The sequence below is a fragment of the Tetranychus urticae genome, chromosome 3 (genome assembly GCF_039701765.1).
Source record: "Tetranychus urticae isolate SD_2017Ah chromosome 3, NJAU_TeUrti_SD_1.0, whole genome shotgun sequence".
Classification (NCBI taxonomy): Eukaryota; Metazoa; Arthropoda; class Arachnida; order Trombidiformes; family Tetranychidae; genus Tetranychus; species Tetranychus urticae.
Window position 1 is genome coordinate 20,325,407 of NC_142960.1, and position 14,873 is coordinate 20,340,279.

At 32.9% G+C, this 14,873-nt stretch overlaps 2 protein-coding genes across 11 annotated transcripts; one reads left to right on the forward strand and one right to left on the reverse strand.

The window, feature by feature from the left end:
• Positions 1–234: 234 nt before the first annotated feature.
• On the reverse strand, positions 235–14,848 carry RhoGAPp190 (Rho GTPase-activating protein 190). Of its 10 annotated transcripts, none has more exons than XM_089269138.1 (14): positions 12,547–14,813; positions 12,185–12,334; positions 11,943–12,060; positions 10,367–11,828; positions 9,521–9,859; positions 4,723–4,848; positions 4,518–4,648; positions 4,282–4,440; positions 4,095–4,209; positions 3,495–3,770; positions 2,836–3,243; positions 1,457–1,912; positions 1,136–1,376; positions 235–1,071 (listed from the first exon to the last, which is right to left on the reverse strand). In XM_089269138.1, exons 1-14 carry the CDS (start codon positions 14,154–14,156, stop codon positions 870–872), a joined length of 5,793 nt encoding a protein of 1,930 aa, XP_089125264.1. In that variant the 5' UTR covers positions 14,157–14,813; the 3' UTR covers positions 235–869. The 10 variants fall into 10 exon arrangements, with proteins under 10 accessions (XP_089125264.1, XP_015787771.2, XP_089125265.1 ...); XM_015932285.3 differs by having other exon boundaries at positions 4,518–4,651; XM_089269139.1 differs by having other exon boundaries at positions 4,518–4,651; positions 10,547–11,828; positions 12,547–14,792.
• On the forward strand, positions 6,707–8,529 carry LOC107364847 (uncharacterized). The gene is made up of 2 exons (XM_015932286.3): positions 6,707–7,013; positions 7,097–8,529. The coding sequence occupies exons 1-2, from the start codon at positions 6,962–6,964 to the stop codon at positions 8,428–8,430; spliced, it is 1,386 nt and encodes a 461-aa protein (XP_015787772.1). The 5' UTR covers positions 6,707–6,961; the 3' UTR covers positions 8,431–8,529.
• Positions 14,849–14,873: the final 25 nt, after the last annotated feature.

Here is a 14,873-nt window from a genome sequence, read left to right on the forward strand (position 1 = left end):
ATTGTTTCCTCGAGGCTTGTTGACTACATTGGCTGGGTCACATTTGAATCCATCTTTGCTTCTCAATTAGGCTTTGTAGTTTCATTACAGCTTCAATTGTTAGTTGATTAATTAATTAATCTATCTTGTTTTTTTGGCTTCATATAAAATTGACTCCCATACCAAATCAATCCAGTTGAATAGATGAAGTAATTAATGAGTAGTAGTTATAAGAAATTAATGAGATCTTTTCAGTTGTTTATCAAGGTGTGTGTTTAAACTTATTTGTATTATCAGTAAATTGTCTTTATAATTGTTTTAAATTTATTCAGGGCCTTGGGATCAATTTGATTTTTTTGGTAATGACAATTTGGTGAATATATATTTATAATTTTAGATTTTTTTTGATTGCTTCCAATTGGTGTTTGATGTAAAAGACTCAGATCAAGTTAACTCTTCCACATCATAATTAAATGATGACTAGTGATCAATAACGAGAGTTAAATTTCTCTCCTCTTTCTTAATTATGCAACTGTTAATATCAAGATTTGAAGCAATTTAAGGTTCCAAATTAAATGCATACCAAAAAAATGCTTACAGGAAAAGAGAGGAAAAGAAAAAAATGAAATGCAATAAAAGGTTGAGATTCAAATAATTATCTAACTAAAATTTGTTCATCGTCATTGAGGATTTCATTTCCAAGTAAATGTATTCTAAGGAGTTCAATGAATTAGGACTATCTTTAAATGCTCTTTTATAAAAAAATTCAATTGTTCCTTGTGATTCCTTTGATTCCTTTGACTTTTCATCTTTTCCTTTTTTTTCCTTAATCTCTCTTGTCTCTTGAATTTAGATTATTATAAATGCTTTAGTGTCGCTCTTTAAATGGTTCAAATAATAAGAACGCGTTCCTCTTCATTACAGAAAATATATTCAAACTGATCAATCATTGTTTGCACCGATTCCTCCAAATGTGGTCTCATCCTTTCAAACATCAGCATATCATTGAATTCAAAGGGCAATAATGTGGGCCACCAACAAATTGCCAAATTTTTACTATCCATACTATTTAATCGACTATTTTCAGTCACTCTGAAAGAAACAAGAAAATAAATGTTAGAATCTGGTTGACATTAATAACTTGAAAATAACATACTTGACAAAATGACGAAACACAAATTTGAGAATCTCAAAGTTCGCTAAAGGTAATTTACGAATAAGCTCTTGCAAGGCGATAAGCCTTTCTTTTCTATCAGGTATTCGAGAGACAACATCGGTAAGTTCATCCATTAAATAACTTGGAATCAACTGGGGAAGACGTTTTGAAAAGAAATCCTTCAATGCAGTGGCAACGGCATTAACTGGAATATCCAGTTCTTTGATGGACACATTGGGATCTAAAATTATTGAAGTAGAAGATGGAAAATTAGTTAATTGATGGTAAATTAAACATTTTTTTTACAAAGTTATTGCTTACCTTCGTCAAATTTATGAAATAATAAGTCAACATGAGCTCTGTTGCCAGGAACTCGATAAATTCCTTCTGAATCAAGGCCTTCCTCTTCGATGAAATAAATACATTTTTCTACAAACAAAGGGATTGCATTTGTTTCAGATTGAGCAAATTCCTCTAAAACTGGCCCAGAACTACTCGAATTGGACTTGACCTGTTTCTTTTTCTTCTTCTCCGCATTTCGACGTTGTCTTTCTTCTTCCTTTAAACGGCGCTTTTCATTCTTTTCTTCTTCTCTTAACTTTTTCTTTTCTTTTTCTCGTCTTTCCTTATTTAGCCTTTCAATGTCATTCACAACGGAGGCTGATTTACTCTTTAAAACCATTCCAAGTTGTTTAATGGCCGCATCGTTGGAGGATAAATCAAAATCTTCTTCAGGTTGAGCATGGAGACAAGCCAATGGGTCTATTTTCAATTTGGCTGCAATTAGGAAAAGAAACATTAGTAATGAGATAACAAGATAACGCACAAATAAAAATCATTTGTCGGCTGTAAGAGAGTGAAAAAAACTAAAGGAAAATACATAAATGTAAATAAACATAACAAAGTAAAGGTTGACCAAAAGACAGTGTAAAAGGTGACCAAAAAGAGGGACACAGAAGTTTTAAACAGATTACAATCTGAAAAGTTTAAAGGCATAAACGGCTTAAGAAATATAAATATAACTTTGCCTTAAAACTGAAATTGTGTTTGAAAAAACATGGTCACTATACAGGTTTAAAAATGACTTTTAGATTTACAGTTTCAGATTCAATTAGTTATTCAGTGCTTTCAGGAAGACCTAAAACTGTGTTAACATGGAAAAAATTAATCAAATTGAAGAAATTTTGCAAAAAAATTAATCAATAGATTGACTGAAAAATTTGCTGAAAGTCTATGAATGTGTCTCTACTTTTGGATCACCCTTTAATGGAAAGAAATGAAAACATGAAAACAATGAAATACAAGACAAAACATAATTAATTAATAATTAACTAAAGTATAGTTCTCTGTAAGTGTTCAAAGCAATCAATCAAGTTTATGATTAATTAATGAATGGGATAACACACACAGCTACAGGGTAACTTGAAATGGTGAAGCGATCTTGAAAAGCTAATAACTACTCATTACATAAATATTGTGATGATTGTATTACAGATGCAGGTTCAATGAGTAAATTGCAAAATATAAATTTCAGGAATTGATATGTTATCTTGATAAGTGTGGAGTAAGGTTGGTGTAAATGATTTGGGAGTTTTTCATGGACTGTAAGTGTATTATTACCAAGATTCATTTACAGTTTTGTGTGCAAAAAACAAGCTACATTATCAACTATGAAAGATCATCATCATTTCACCACTTACATGAAGACGAAGAGTATGGTAGATGAGCACCAAAAGTGAAAATTGCATCAGATGATCGTATAAACGAATATGATTGATTGTAACTAAGATTTTCTGGTGGAGATTGAGGTGAACCTGTATAAGTTTCAGGAATGGAATGAGATTGAACAGGTTTGGCACGACGACGAGATAAATGGAAAGATCGCTTATTCTTATTTCTGCCCATTTCGCTAACATAATCATCTCTGGTTGAAATGATGTTTGAAGTGCTCGCAACAAGTGGATTGTTACTAATAATGTTATCCAAACTAATTTCATCGTTACCAAAAGACTTTAAAAGGCTACTGTTCAATAAATGAGATTCAAGAGACATTTCATCTTCACCTGAATTGTCAGTTATCGGTGGACTATTGAAACTAGCAACTCGAGCTGTCTCATCACATTTAAAGTCATAATTAAAGGTTCAATATGAAATTGAAAGTAAATCCCATTTAAAAATGAAATCACAAAATGAATGTAAAAGGGAAATAAAGGGAAATGGCAAAGCAATAAAATGGAGGTTAAAGGAGGGAAATGATGAAGAGAAATGAAAAAGAGCAACAAAATAGATAGTTTTGATTAGGCCTAGTTAAAGGTTAATGTTAATTGTTAATTTAAATGTGTATAATGGATCCTCGTACCTGGATCATAAACATCAAGAGAGGTGGGACCTAATAGCCGAGGAGGAGTAGCAACAGTGCCTTGTATGGCTGCAGCAATGTTGGTAGTACTGTTGCTGTGTTGGCCACCTGATGGAAGATTATTTGGCCCCTCGAAAGAGGGTAATCGCGGAGGTGCCACGGGTATTCCTCGCTTTTTACGCATTTTTTTATGAGAACTGGTTTTGCGACTTGAACGATTATAAGGATCTCGCTGGAGACGTTCAAGTGAACTCCAATCACTATCAGAATCAGAGCCTGATAAGTTTATCATGTTTTTGGTTTTTCATCGTTAGATTAGCGTTAAGAAGCGTTAATGTTTGGTTAAGCGAAGCGTTTTTACAATGGTTTTGTGATTCAATGATTCGGATGAATAATGTTGTATATTGAATGTTTAAAGTAATGAAATGAATCGGAAGAATAATGATAAGATTCAATAAGATGACATGGAAATGATGACAGTGGTGTAGCATGATGGAAGAAAAAGCAAGATAAGACGAGAAAAAGGACATTTGAAGAGTTGAATAACAGCATGTTAGAACATTATTTGAACATTAAAAGAACATTGAAAATTTTGTTTACCTTTTTCGAAAGAAGAGTCTTTTGCTCGTCTAGCAAGGGAACGAATTTTGTGAGGTTTTCCATCGGATCCTGGGAAAACTCCATAAGGATAAACATGGCGATCCTGATAAACATCCTGAATAAGTATGAGTAGATAATTGACAGTTAGAAATGAAATAGATGTACAGGCGAAAAAGGTTGTTATTACTTTGGCTTTAGAGTATTCCAGTGAAAGATCGAGTGATTCTGAAGGTGCAGATTGACCACGATTTTTGACCAACATTCGTTTATCAGAAACAGATGATAAATTCATACGACCAACGGCATCCGTAATATTATCGAATTGTTTTAAATTGATTTTACCAGGCTAGAAGGAGAATAAATTAAGAAGCATTAGTAATGGAATCAGAAATTTCTGTTCAAGAATCATGTTCAAGTATTTACCTTAGATTTGAGAGGCTTTGGCTTTAAAGGCGGAGGGCCTTTGAGAGGGTCATATAAGTAGCCCTGTGAGGCTGCTTCATTGTCTAAATATTCATCTCCAAGTTGACTACGATCATAAGCTTCCATCCAGCCTGCTAAAAAATTAGATGTGTTAAAAGAATGATCTCGATTGCTGAATAATTGATTGAAAAATATAAAGTCATACCATCATCAAAACTTTTTTGGCCTAAAATGTGACCTGAAACAGGGAGTGAAGGAGCTTTCCTCAATCTATTTGGAGGAGGAAGATCAGGTGGGGCTGGTTCGGGTGGAGGTGGATAAGCTCCATAACCTAAGGATAAAAATGAAAAATAAATCATTAAAAGGTTAAAAGGAATAAGTTTCTACTTAATTATCAGGTTTGAATTGTTTAATGCTAAATCGGTTGATTTGAAACTCAAGAACAGTATTTATCATCAATGAATTAATTTTATGAATCAGCATTTGTTAGCTAAAATTTCTTGGATACTTGGATTTCTTTCTTTCTTATGTATCAAATATAAAGACGTTCATTTGCAATACTTTTGCAAGATATTAGCTACAGTTGATCAGTGAACTAATCGTTAATCGTTAGAAATTGAATTGAATTTACAGATTTTTCCAACAGAAATGTTCATTGAAAATAATCACCTAAATCAGAGTTGTTACAAATGTATAATTGGATAATAATTTGGTGTTGAACATTCATTTAGGAATCAATACACTTAAGATGCAATCACAATTGAGATAAAGATAAATTGACACAATTTAGCAACGATATGAACATGAACATTGTCATAGCGATTTTTTTGATAACATTTTTTTCACGGTAAAGATGCAAGATGAATAAAAGTTGACAAAACAATGATCAACAATCAATTATCTGAATTCAGTGAAGCTATCTCGTAAGGTATAAATGGCTAAGTGCAATTTGATAATATTTCAACGCATAACCATATCATCATCAGATATGATTTGATAAAACCGTGATTTGTCATAAAATAAACAAAAACTAAGGCTGTAATAATTTATATCCAATTATTATTACTCCAAAGATTTCTGTGAATCAATTGAAATGAGAGAAACGTTAAAAATTGAAATAATAAATTAACCTTGGTCACCATTTTTAGAAGCAATTAGTTAATTCTAGACTGATTCTATTTGCAAAAATTAGATTACAACAATTTAACAATCGGTAATAAGTGAAAAGTATTTTAAAATTACATAAACCAAAGAAGCAGTTCAAATTAATTCTGTAAGCATATTTAAATGGACAATTAACTCGACAAAAATTGAGTTCATCTTGAAACCATGAATAACCATCAATGCTTAAGATTATGATATAAATATAAACATAACTAAAACAAATTAAGTGTTGAATGAAACATCATTAACAATACAAAGTAAAGTGAAGATTGAAGCTGAATCATCAATAGAATCGTCAAAATTTTAAGCAATCAAGAAATGAATAAGCATTCGAATTGCTAATCAATTTTTACTGATGAGACTAGGAACTTCACTCGCATAAAAGTAAAAGTTGATAGTAAATGAAAGCTAAAGTTAAATTAATTTGTTGATTTCAAACTATTTAACAAACGAAGCTTGATTATAATGACTGAGACAATGAATTGAAATGGTCACGTTGATCCTGAAATCATTTGATTGGGTTTGATTCCTAAATTATATAAGTTACAATGCGATTGAAGTTTAATTTTAACCAATATAATTTGTAAATTGTTTCAACTTTTGATGAAGACGAAATTGCCTAAAAATTTGAAAATGTTATTGACATAAGTTGTCAATATAAAAGCTATTAATAGTGATATTTGAGCAAAATAATTGGATTTCATGTTTTGTATGAAATTTTTTGGGGAAACTTGATTATAATTGTTTGATAAAATCGTCTTTAGATAAGGTAATAAAGGTAAAGAAGCAAATAATTACCAAAAAGAAGGTTTATTATCAAGATGTAATAAAATAATACGGATACAAGACTAGCAATTTAGCTGGCGATTGCAGAAAAGCATAATGAACTTATTAAAGTAATACATTGATTCAATTGTTGTCAATATTTCTCGGAAGAAAACAATCTCAACATTGATAATAATCATGATAATCGTAATGAAGATCATGACGCTTTTTTATCATGAACCATATTTTTTAGGTGCTAAGGAAATATTTTAGAGAAGAGTGTAAAACAATCAACTGCAAATATAAGTAACGCTGACTTGCTGTTTAATTTACTCATTTACTTAATTTCAATTACTCTATTAACATTGGAAACCTTTGAGTATAAATTTTTCAACTGATAATTAATTCCATAAATACAGTCATTCCAAGGTAGTCTAATCAAGTTTGACTAAAAACAAAATCTGTGATTTAACCCAAAGTTGTCCTGCAAAGATATTTATTAAAAAATTGGTGAAATGAAAACTTTCCAAATAATTGTATGTTTGATTGTCGCTGTCAATTTAATTGGTGAGTAAAATAAATTTGATCAATTTATTGAGTTTGCATTTACTTATTGTAAAATAATTTAACCTCTAATCTTAATTGAACAGATGCTTCGTCTACTGGATGTCGTATTAAGTGTTTCTTCGAGTGCATGTTTAAGACTGATCCGTGTGTAACGGCAGACTGTCCATGTCCTGAGGAAACTTCGACAGAAGCAACAACGAACACAACATCGAATGAAACAAGTTCAGAGCCTCAAACAACGATTATTACAACTACAGGGACAAATGCATCTCGGTTTTCCGCTCCACCAATGCCATCTTTTATACCATCATTTAAGCCTGATGATACAAATTCAACATCGAGCAAACAATCAATTTTTATTTCAAAATTAATTGATGCGGTAATTAATCAAGCCAACTCGAGCACAACCACTCAAACAACCGATAGTGTCAACTCAACTGCAGCCACAATAACCTCAGACGCACCGACAAGTGAGCTGAGCGTAAAAGATCAAAATGTAACAAGTACTGATACAAGTGTAACCACGAGCGAGATTGCGTCTAGTTCAGTTGCACCTCTTGATGTAACAGAAGTGGTAAGCGATGGAACAAACGGAATCACTGTTAATGAAAATACTACAGACAAAGCTTCAGAATCAACAACAGTTGCTGCCACAGAAAGCTTGACCAATAGCTCGAGTAAGACAATCATTGAAAGCAATAATACAACTCAAAAATTAACTGATGAAAATTTGACAACAGTTGACAGTCTAAGCAATCCAAATGCATCCACTGAAAGCCCGAAAGCAAATATACTCAATACAACTGTGATAAGTGAAATTGTGACCGACAATGGCTCTAACTTGACAGATAATAAGACTGTCGGATCGTCCAATGCAACAGAATCAATTGCTGATACTAACTCGACAGTTAATAACCTAAAGCCTGCGAATATAACTTCAGATTCAATTACACCCAATAATGAGACTGGAATTAAAAATGATGGCACAGGATTGGCAGGAAATGTAACCGATTCGACCTCAAGCATCAATAGCACATTGAGTGAAACAAGTTCAAGTTCAACTGTAACTCGACCTGATGTTAGTAACACCACAAATAGTGTTACAAATGAAACAGCATCTACTCAAGATTCAACCAGTGAAATGAAAGCGAATGCAACTGAAACTCAAGGAAATTCTGAAGCTAATAATACGACCAGTGAAACTAATGTAACCCAGGATCTAACCACAAGCATAACCAACAACGATGCTTCTACAGTCACTGATTCATCACTTACAGGAGAAATTGATTCAGTAAATGAAAATGTTGAACTTGATACAATTGCAACCAACAATGGCCTAAATAGCACTGAACCTGAAGTCACTACACTGGTACAACCAGAAAACACTAGTGCAACCAAGAACGAAACATCAATTTAATTAGATAGGAATGAAGTCACATCCAGTATTCAAACCACAGTAATATTGAAGTTACTATAAAATATATCAATAAATTTTTATTCAATTTTTTCATAATTTGCTTGATGTGCATTATTTTTTATTGGACACAATTTGACGGCAACAGTTGCTTCGGGATAAATGTAAATAAAATTTAATCTACTAAATATGGAGTGTCAAAATTGCATCGAAAGATGCCATTTTGGCGCGTATTAGCGGCTAATCCAGTTGATATTCTAAGTTGTTTGCATAGTCAAGTAATAGTTAATTCATATGGTGATTAAGGGATGCATCTGCGTCATTGTTGATACTATTTAGTGGCATCAATGCTACTTTTGATTACTCAGCATTAAGGAAATATTAAAAACAATGAAAATAGTGACAAAGAATATGAAAATAATTTGAAAACTGAGGCACCTCAAAATATCTAGACAATATTGTCATCAATTTACCCAAAAGGCAGGAAACAAAAATGATAATTTTAGGTACGTTGACACTAAATTAAGTCATCAGTAGACTGAAATGAGATAAAATTTACATGAAATTTTTGGCGAACTTCCTTAAAGTTACATAACAATTAATAAATATTTGAATAAATGCTGCAAGCGCACTATTTAAAACATTAATTACTTGTAAAAAACATGAGACTATTTTTGCATAATTGTGCTCTAATTGCAGGTAATTCAAGTAAAAATGGGTAAAGACTGAATGATGAAAGATTGAATGATTCCCTACAGAAGCTTTAAATCGATAAAATGCAATATTATATTGACTTTGATTTTGACCATGAAAATGAAATTTAAAGTTTAGTTTACTCGCTATCTAAATAATAACAAAGCTGAACAAATAATGAAAAGAGACTGCAAAGTGATCAATCAAGATCAGTTTGCAATCGATCAATTGTTATTACTATTACGGATTATAATTATCTGTAAAGATAAAGTACTCTTACTATAGCAAGATGAAGATATTGTTTACTGTCAAAGCTATAAAAAACAATTCATCTGATAGCTTGCATGGTAAATGGTAAAGGATTGAATATCAAATGTGGTGTTGAATGAATAATACTCACCACTGAGTCCAGATGAAACAGTATCATCATCATCATCAGTAATCTCATCGGATACTTCAATCTCATCATGTAATCTGGATCTATTATCATTAGGTTGAAGGAGATTTCCAGTTTTTAGACTATTGGACTTTTTAAGATGATATTGATACATTAAGAAGGTTGATCGTTCATTGGGTAGACCAGCTGATTGTCGACGTCCTGTGGCAAATAAAGATGATGGACTGGCACCTTCATTAGAGGATATATTAGCTCCTGAATGGTACATTGTCCGTTGATGTTGTTGATAGAGTGGTGCTCGAGATGAGCTGAAGTTACTTATGTATGAAGGTGGTGGGGAAGCTATAACCAGATGAATGAATAATTTAAATTATTGCCGGCCAAAGATTCCAATGAAAAGAAAAGAAAAGAAAAGAGAAAATTATTAGTCAAAAAGTGATGGAAAATTTGATGTGAAGGAAGCATGAAAACATGTAAAGATGCAAGTTATCAATATTAAACGTGAAAACTAAAAGAAGACGATTATCTGAGTGAGTTGGAGTGAGATGGATGAAAAAAGAGAGAGAGAGAAACAAAATGCATCACTGGAGTAATATCACAACAAACACTTGACATAAACATAAATAGGCATGTATTGGTATTAGAAACATCATCTTTATCAACAATAATTTGAAGATGATGTTAGAAGTTGACTTTGTTCTGACTAATCGTATTTGAAATGAAAATCTTATCATTTTGGAACAATATGTGTGTCAATTTGTGTAAACCTTAAAATTGATGAGAAACAAATTATTGTAAAGTGATGCCATTGTCTCTCGCGTTAATAGAACAAATTTAAATTCTAATTACCGGATTGTAAATTTTTATTCTTGATCTGAGATGGTTTTACCAATTCATGGTCATTATCTTGATTGAAAACTGTTGAATAGATTTCACTATCATCACTGGCCACTCGAACTCCGTAAGTGTTTATAGGTGCATTATCATTTTCAATTGATTTTCGATCTGATTGTAGTTGTTCGTAAATACCTTCCGAGTCTTGTCCATAATCTAATGGTTCATTGTTGGTCGATGAAGTATTTGTCGTATTGGTAGCAGTATTATTTGAAGTGGTGAGACTGGCCAAAGTAGAAAGCGATCCTTTAGGTATATTATAAGACTCTTGACGCGATGGTATCGGAGGTGGTATTGGAGGTGGAGGTGGTGATCGTTGTTCCATGAAAAAATCTGTCTCATCAAGCTCAAAAGCTTTTTCAATTTGTGGTTTACGGTCCCATGCTTCCATAAAAAAGGGTATGAAATCGGATGCTTTGGGTACAGCAGAGGGAGATGTTAATGTAATAAAATGAACAGCCAATTTTTCAGCCAGAGTATTTCCTTCTTCAATTAGTTGAGTTGAGAGATCAGTATTGGAATAATAAACTTCAGCGGGTGTTGATGAGGCAGCAAGTGATGCTGATGTTGGATTATCATTATCGATAACGGCTACAATTTGTGTCGGTGTATTTGGAATGTTGTTGGAAAAAGCGCTTAAAGTATTTAAAGATGATTTTCTGTGGGTTGAATAGATTAAAATGAAACCATGGAGAAGTTCATCACGATAAGCACCAGCACCATGGTAGGAGGTGAGAATAAATTCAACCAGTTTGTTACCATCATTGAAGGTAACATCAGTAATAAGTGAGTTAATTGAAGTAACAAAACACAAATTATGACTCAAAAAGGGATTCACAGCCTTCTCTATTGAATAGGGATCTCCGCAAAATAGACACATGAGAATACGAAGATCAGGTGTAATCATTGATTGCTCAGGCAATGATTGGTAAATTTGTATTAATCCAACTCGACGTTGAATACTTTCAATAAGAGCAGACAAGGCACTCCTTACGCTATTCTTATCAAACATTGTCTCCTCATCATCATCAACCTCTTCAAGGGATTGCGAAGAACTGGACATTAGATGAGTTATATCAATAAATGGACACTGTAAGCTCTTGGCACGATTTTGTCCCTCTTCACGAAGAAATATGATATCTTTTTCATTAATATTTGAGTCTGCAGCAAACAAGATTACCATCGGTAAACCATGGAATGGTAACCGATCATCTGCTTCTAAATTAGAGAGTAATGTTTTCTCCATTGAATCGCGTATATATTCAAGCGTCTGATGATTAGAGTAGACACAGAACAATCCTTGTGGCACAAAATCATTGGCTTGGAAAGAGTATTCAGGCAGATCAACATCCCCATCAATGATTCTGAAATCTAATGTATAACGGATTTTCTCATATTCAAAAGATTCGTTTATTTTCTGTAGAAAAATGAAAAAAAAGAGTTTAACATTATGTAAGACATGTCATCCTTTTTGGTTTCTGAACTTTTGAAATGCTTGTTTTTTTGAAGAAAAAATTCAATTCTCGATTACCTTGATGGCTGATGATAAGTCTTCTGCTAAACCACCAGATCCAAGGATGACAATTTTAAGATTAGTATTGTCAGAGTTTGGGATCCATTGAGAGTATCTGAGGAACGGCGGGGGTCGACTGGGAATAGAGAAAAGATTAAAAGTATGACAACCATGTCCAAATAATGATGTTTCAAAAAGATTATATTTTCTGCTGATTGTATGCATATTTCATGATAAATAATTCATTCTTTTTAGGTTACCTTGGTTGAGTGGCAACAAATTTTTCTATCAATACATCCATGCAATCAGGATAAGTTGGACAATGTTCCCGAATAGGGCCATGAATGAAACCAAGATGACGAAGTAACATGAGTGTTCTCTCTTGTTCTAACCTATCAAGAGCTTTGTATCTGGAAGATGAGGATATAAGAAGAAAAAAAGAGATGAGCATATTAATTTATAGTAATAAGATAATTTGCTTAATGCATGATTAAATTGTAAGACAATATGATATTTTGATTTAAAGGCTTGAAGGTAAGAAAGTAGTGTTCGTGTTGCAATACAAACATTTTTTGTTTTTGTTAATTTGATCATTACTATAATAAAAAAAAATATTCATTACCTGATATCTTCTTTTATTGCTTCGTTTATTTTGAAAATGTCGTTTTGTGTAATTGCATTACCAGGGCTGATAGCAGCAAAATGATAAAAAAGTTCGGAATTTTCTAAAAGAAGTTCTTGAAAGGCAAGTTTGGCACGTTCTGTTAAACTGCGCTGATGTTCAGAGTATATTTCGTAGAGATCTTGTTCGCTGAGAGATTCGTAACACTCACGACCCATGAAAAGTATTCGTACTTCATTGAATGATTTACCAGGAGTAACATAACCAGTTTCAGCGAGTAATTGTGAAAACTGGTGTTTCAATTCTTTTCGTCGATCTTCTGATTCAAGAGATGCTCTATGTTCTCTGAAACATATTTCAGCTTCATGAGTATTCAACAGGTCAAAGGGTATTCTTGATTCTGTACTTTCAACATCCAATTCATGCCAAGGTTGATCAAGATTATTGATAAAATAACGGTCAAAGTCTGGATGAGTTCGTAATTTAATTTTAGCAGAGTTCCAATCACAGTTTTCTCCCATACTATCAATATCAGGTAACATTTCACCAAGCACCACTGGAAGAAGACGAAGGTAGGTTTGCATTTTTCTTGAGAGATAATCATCTTTGAGTTTTTTAACATGCCTTTTAAAGGATTTATGAGCATTTTCTTGTCCGAACAAATCACAATAATGAAGAAATTCCGAAGATTGAGATAATTTTTTAAATGCTGGGTTCCATAAAGCTCTATAATCTGTTATTTGGTTTCGAATGAGTGATTGATAAGCATCATGGGCAATATCAAGAATTGCTTTACGTTCTCTAAGAGCGTCATAGTAGGGCACAATCTTTAGTCCACCACGTCTATTACGATCCAATAATTGGAGGCAAGTAATGAATGCATTATCAACATTAACATTATCATGAGCCGAGGTTTCAACAATAGGCACGATCCCTCGGAATTCTTTCCTATTGACCAACTTTTCAGCCTCTCTCAAATAAAATTCATTTGCTTCATCGTGTTTAGTTGTTACCAAAACAACTGGTTTCTTGGTTTTGATGAGATTGTTCAATATTAGTCCAGTATACTCGATAGCTTTGTCCAAACTTCTTCCTTGTACCTCACTAACATCAAAAACACAAACAAAAGCGTCAACTAGAAATCGTCCATCATTAAGATATTTTTGTTCGTATTCCTTTTCTATTCCTAGTTGATTTTTACAGATGTACATCAATTTTTCAGCCGAGCATAATCGAGTTGCTGCACATCTTTTATAATATGGCTCAGTTTTTCCAGTCTTGAAAGGTTGAAAGCAGGAATCATCAATGAATTCGGTTTGCTCAATCACACTGAAGGTTACTTCTGCTCCTTCATCGACCAGTTTTGTCACTTCTCCCCAATAAAGCCAGTGGTCATTGTTTACGACTCGTCCACTAAAATCTGTTTGACTGAGAACCGATATGTGATCTGTATGATAGTCATCAGCAAATGGTCGGACAAAACGATTGCACAGACATGATTTTCCAACACCCATACATCCTTTCTCTTTTTCAGATCCTGAAAGACCAACAACTGCGACATTAAACGTTTTGGGGGACAAATGCTGGTGGTTTTCCACCTTTTTTGCCATCTTCTTCAGAGTCCATGATGAAGAAGATGGCTTTGTTGTTGAGCTATCGTAAGTAGCCAGTTGTGATGATGATGTAAATCAAATTTCCAAAAGAATATATGATGTAAATAACAGGATAGATGATTCAAGATGGATAAAATACAGATTATGCTTGAGTTTTAGTAATATTATGGATGATATTTTCACAGCACATTTAAATAATACTGTGTGCAATCAAAAGAAAATGTAAAGCTATAAATGACGAGGGACAGGAAAGACCATATCAATAACACATCAACATGTTGAACACAGCATAACTCAAGATGAGGTGACAAGGATATAGATATTTGAAACTTCTCTGTTTTTCTGATGAATTGTGAATCTTTTTAATCAAGTTTTAATCATGTCAAACAAAACTATCAATTGGAGCAGGTTAGAATTAAAGTAAAACGAATAAGAACAGCTGGTAGTAAGGTGAGTAAAATTTTTTAGCGTAAGTAATACGATGGATTTTCAATCTATTTTCTATTAAACATCGATGAACACAATGAAATTTAGATAATAAAACTATTAAATGCCCGTTCACATATTAACAATTTAGTTGACAAGGGAGTAAATTATAAAAAAAGAATCCAAATAAAATGGTTTGACTGTTAAGCACGGACAGCAAAGAAAAGTCAACTGTTATGTGAAGCCTGCCTCGACTTCCCCCCGCCATCTAACGGTAGTAAAGAAAAT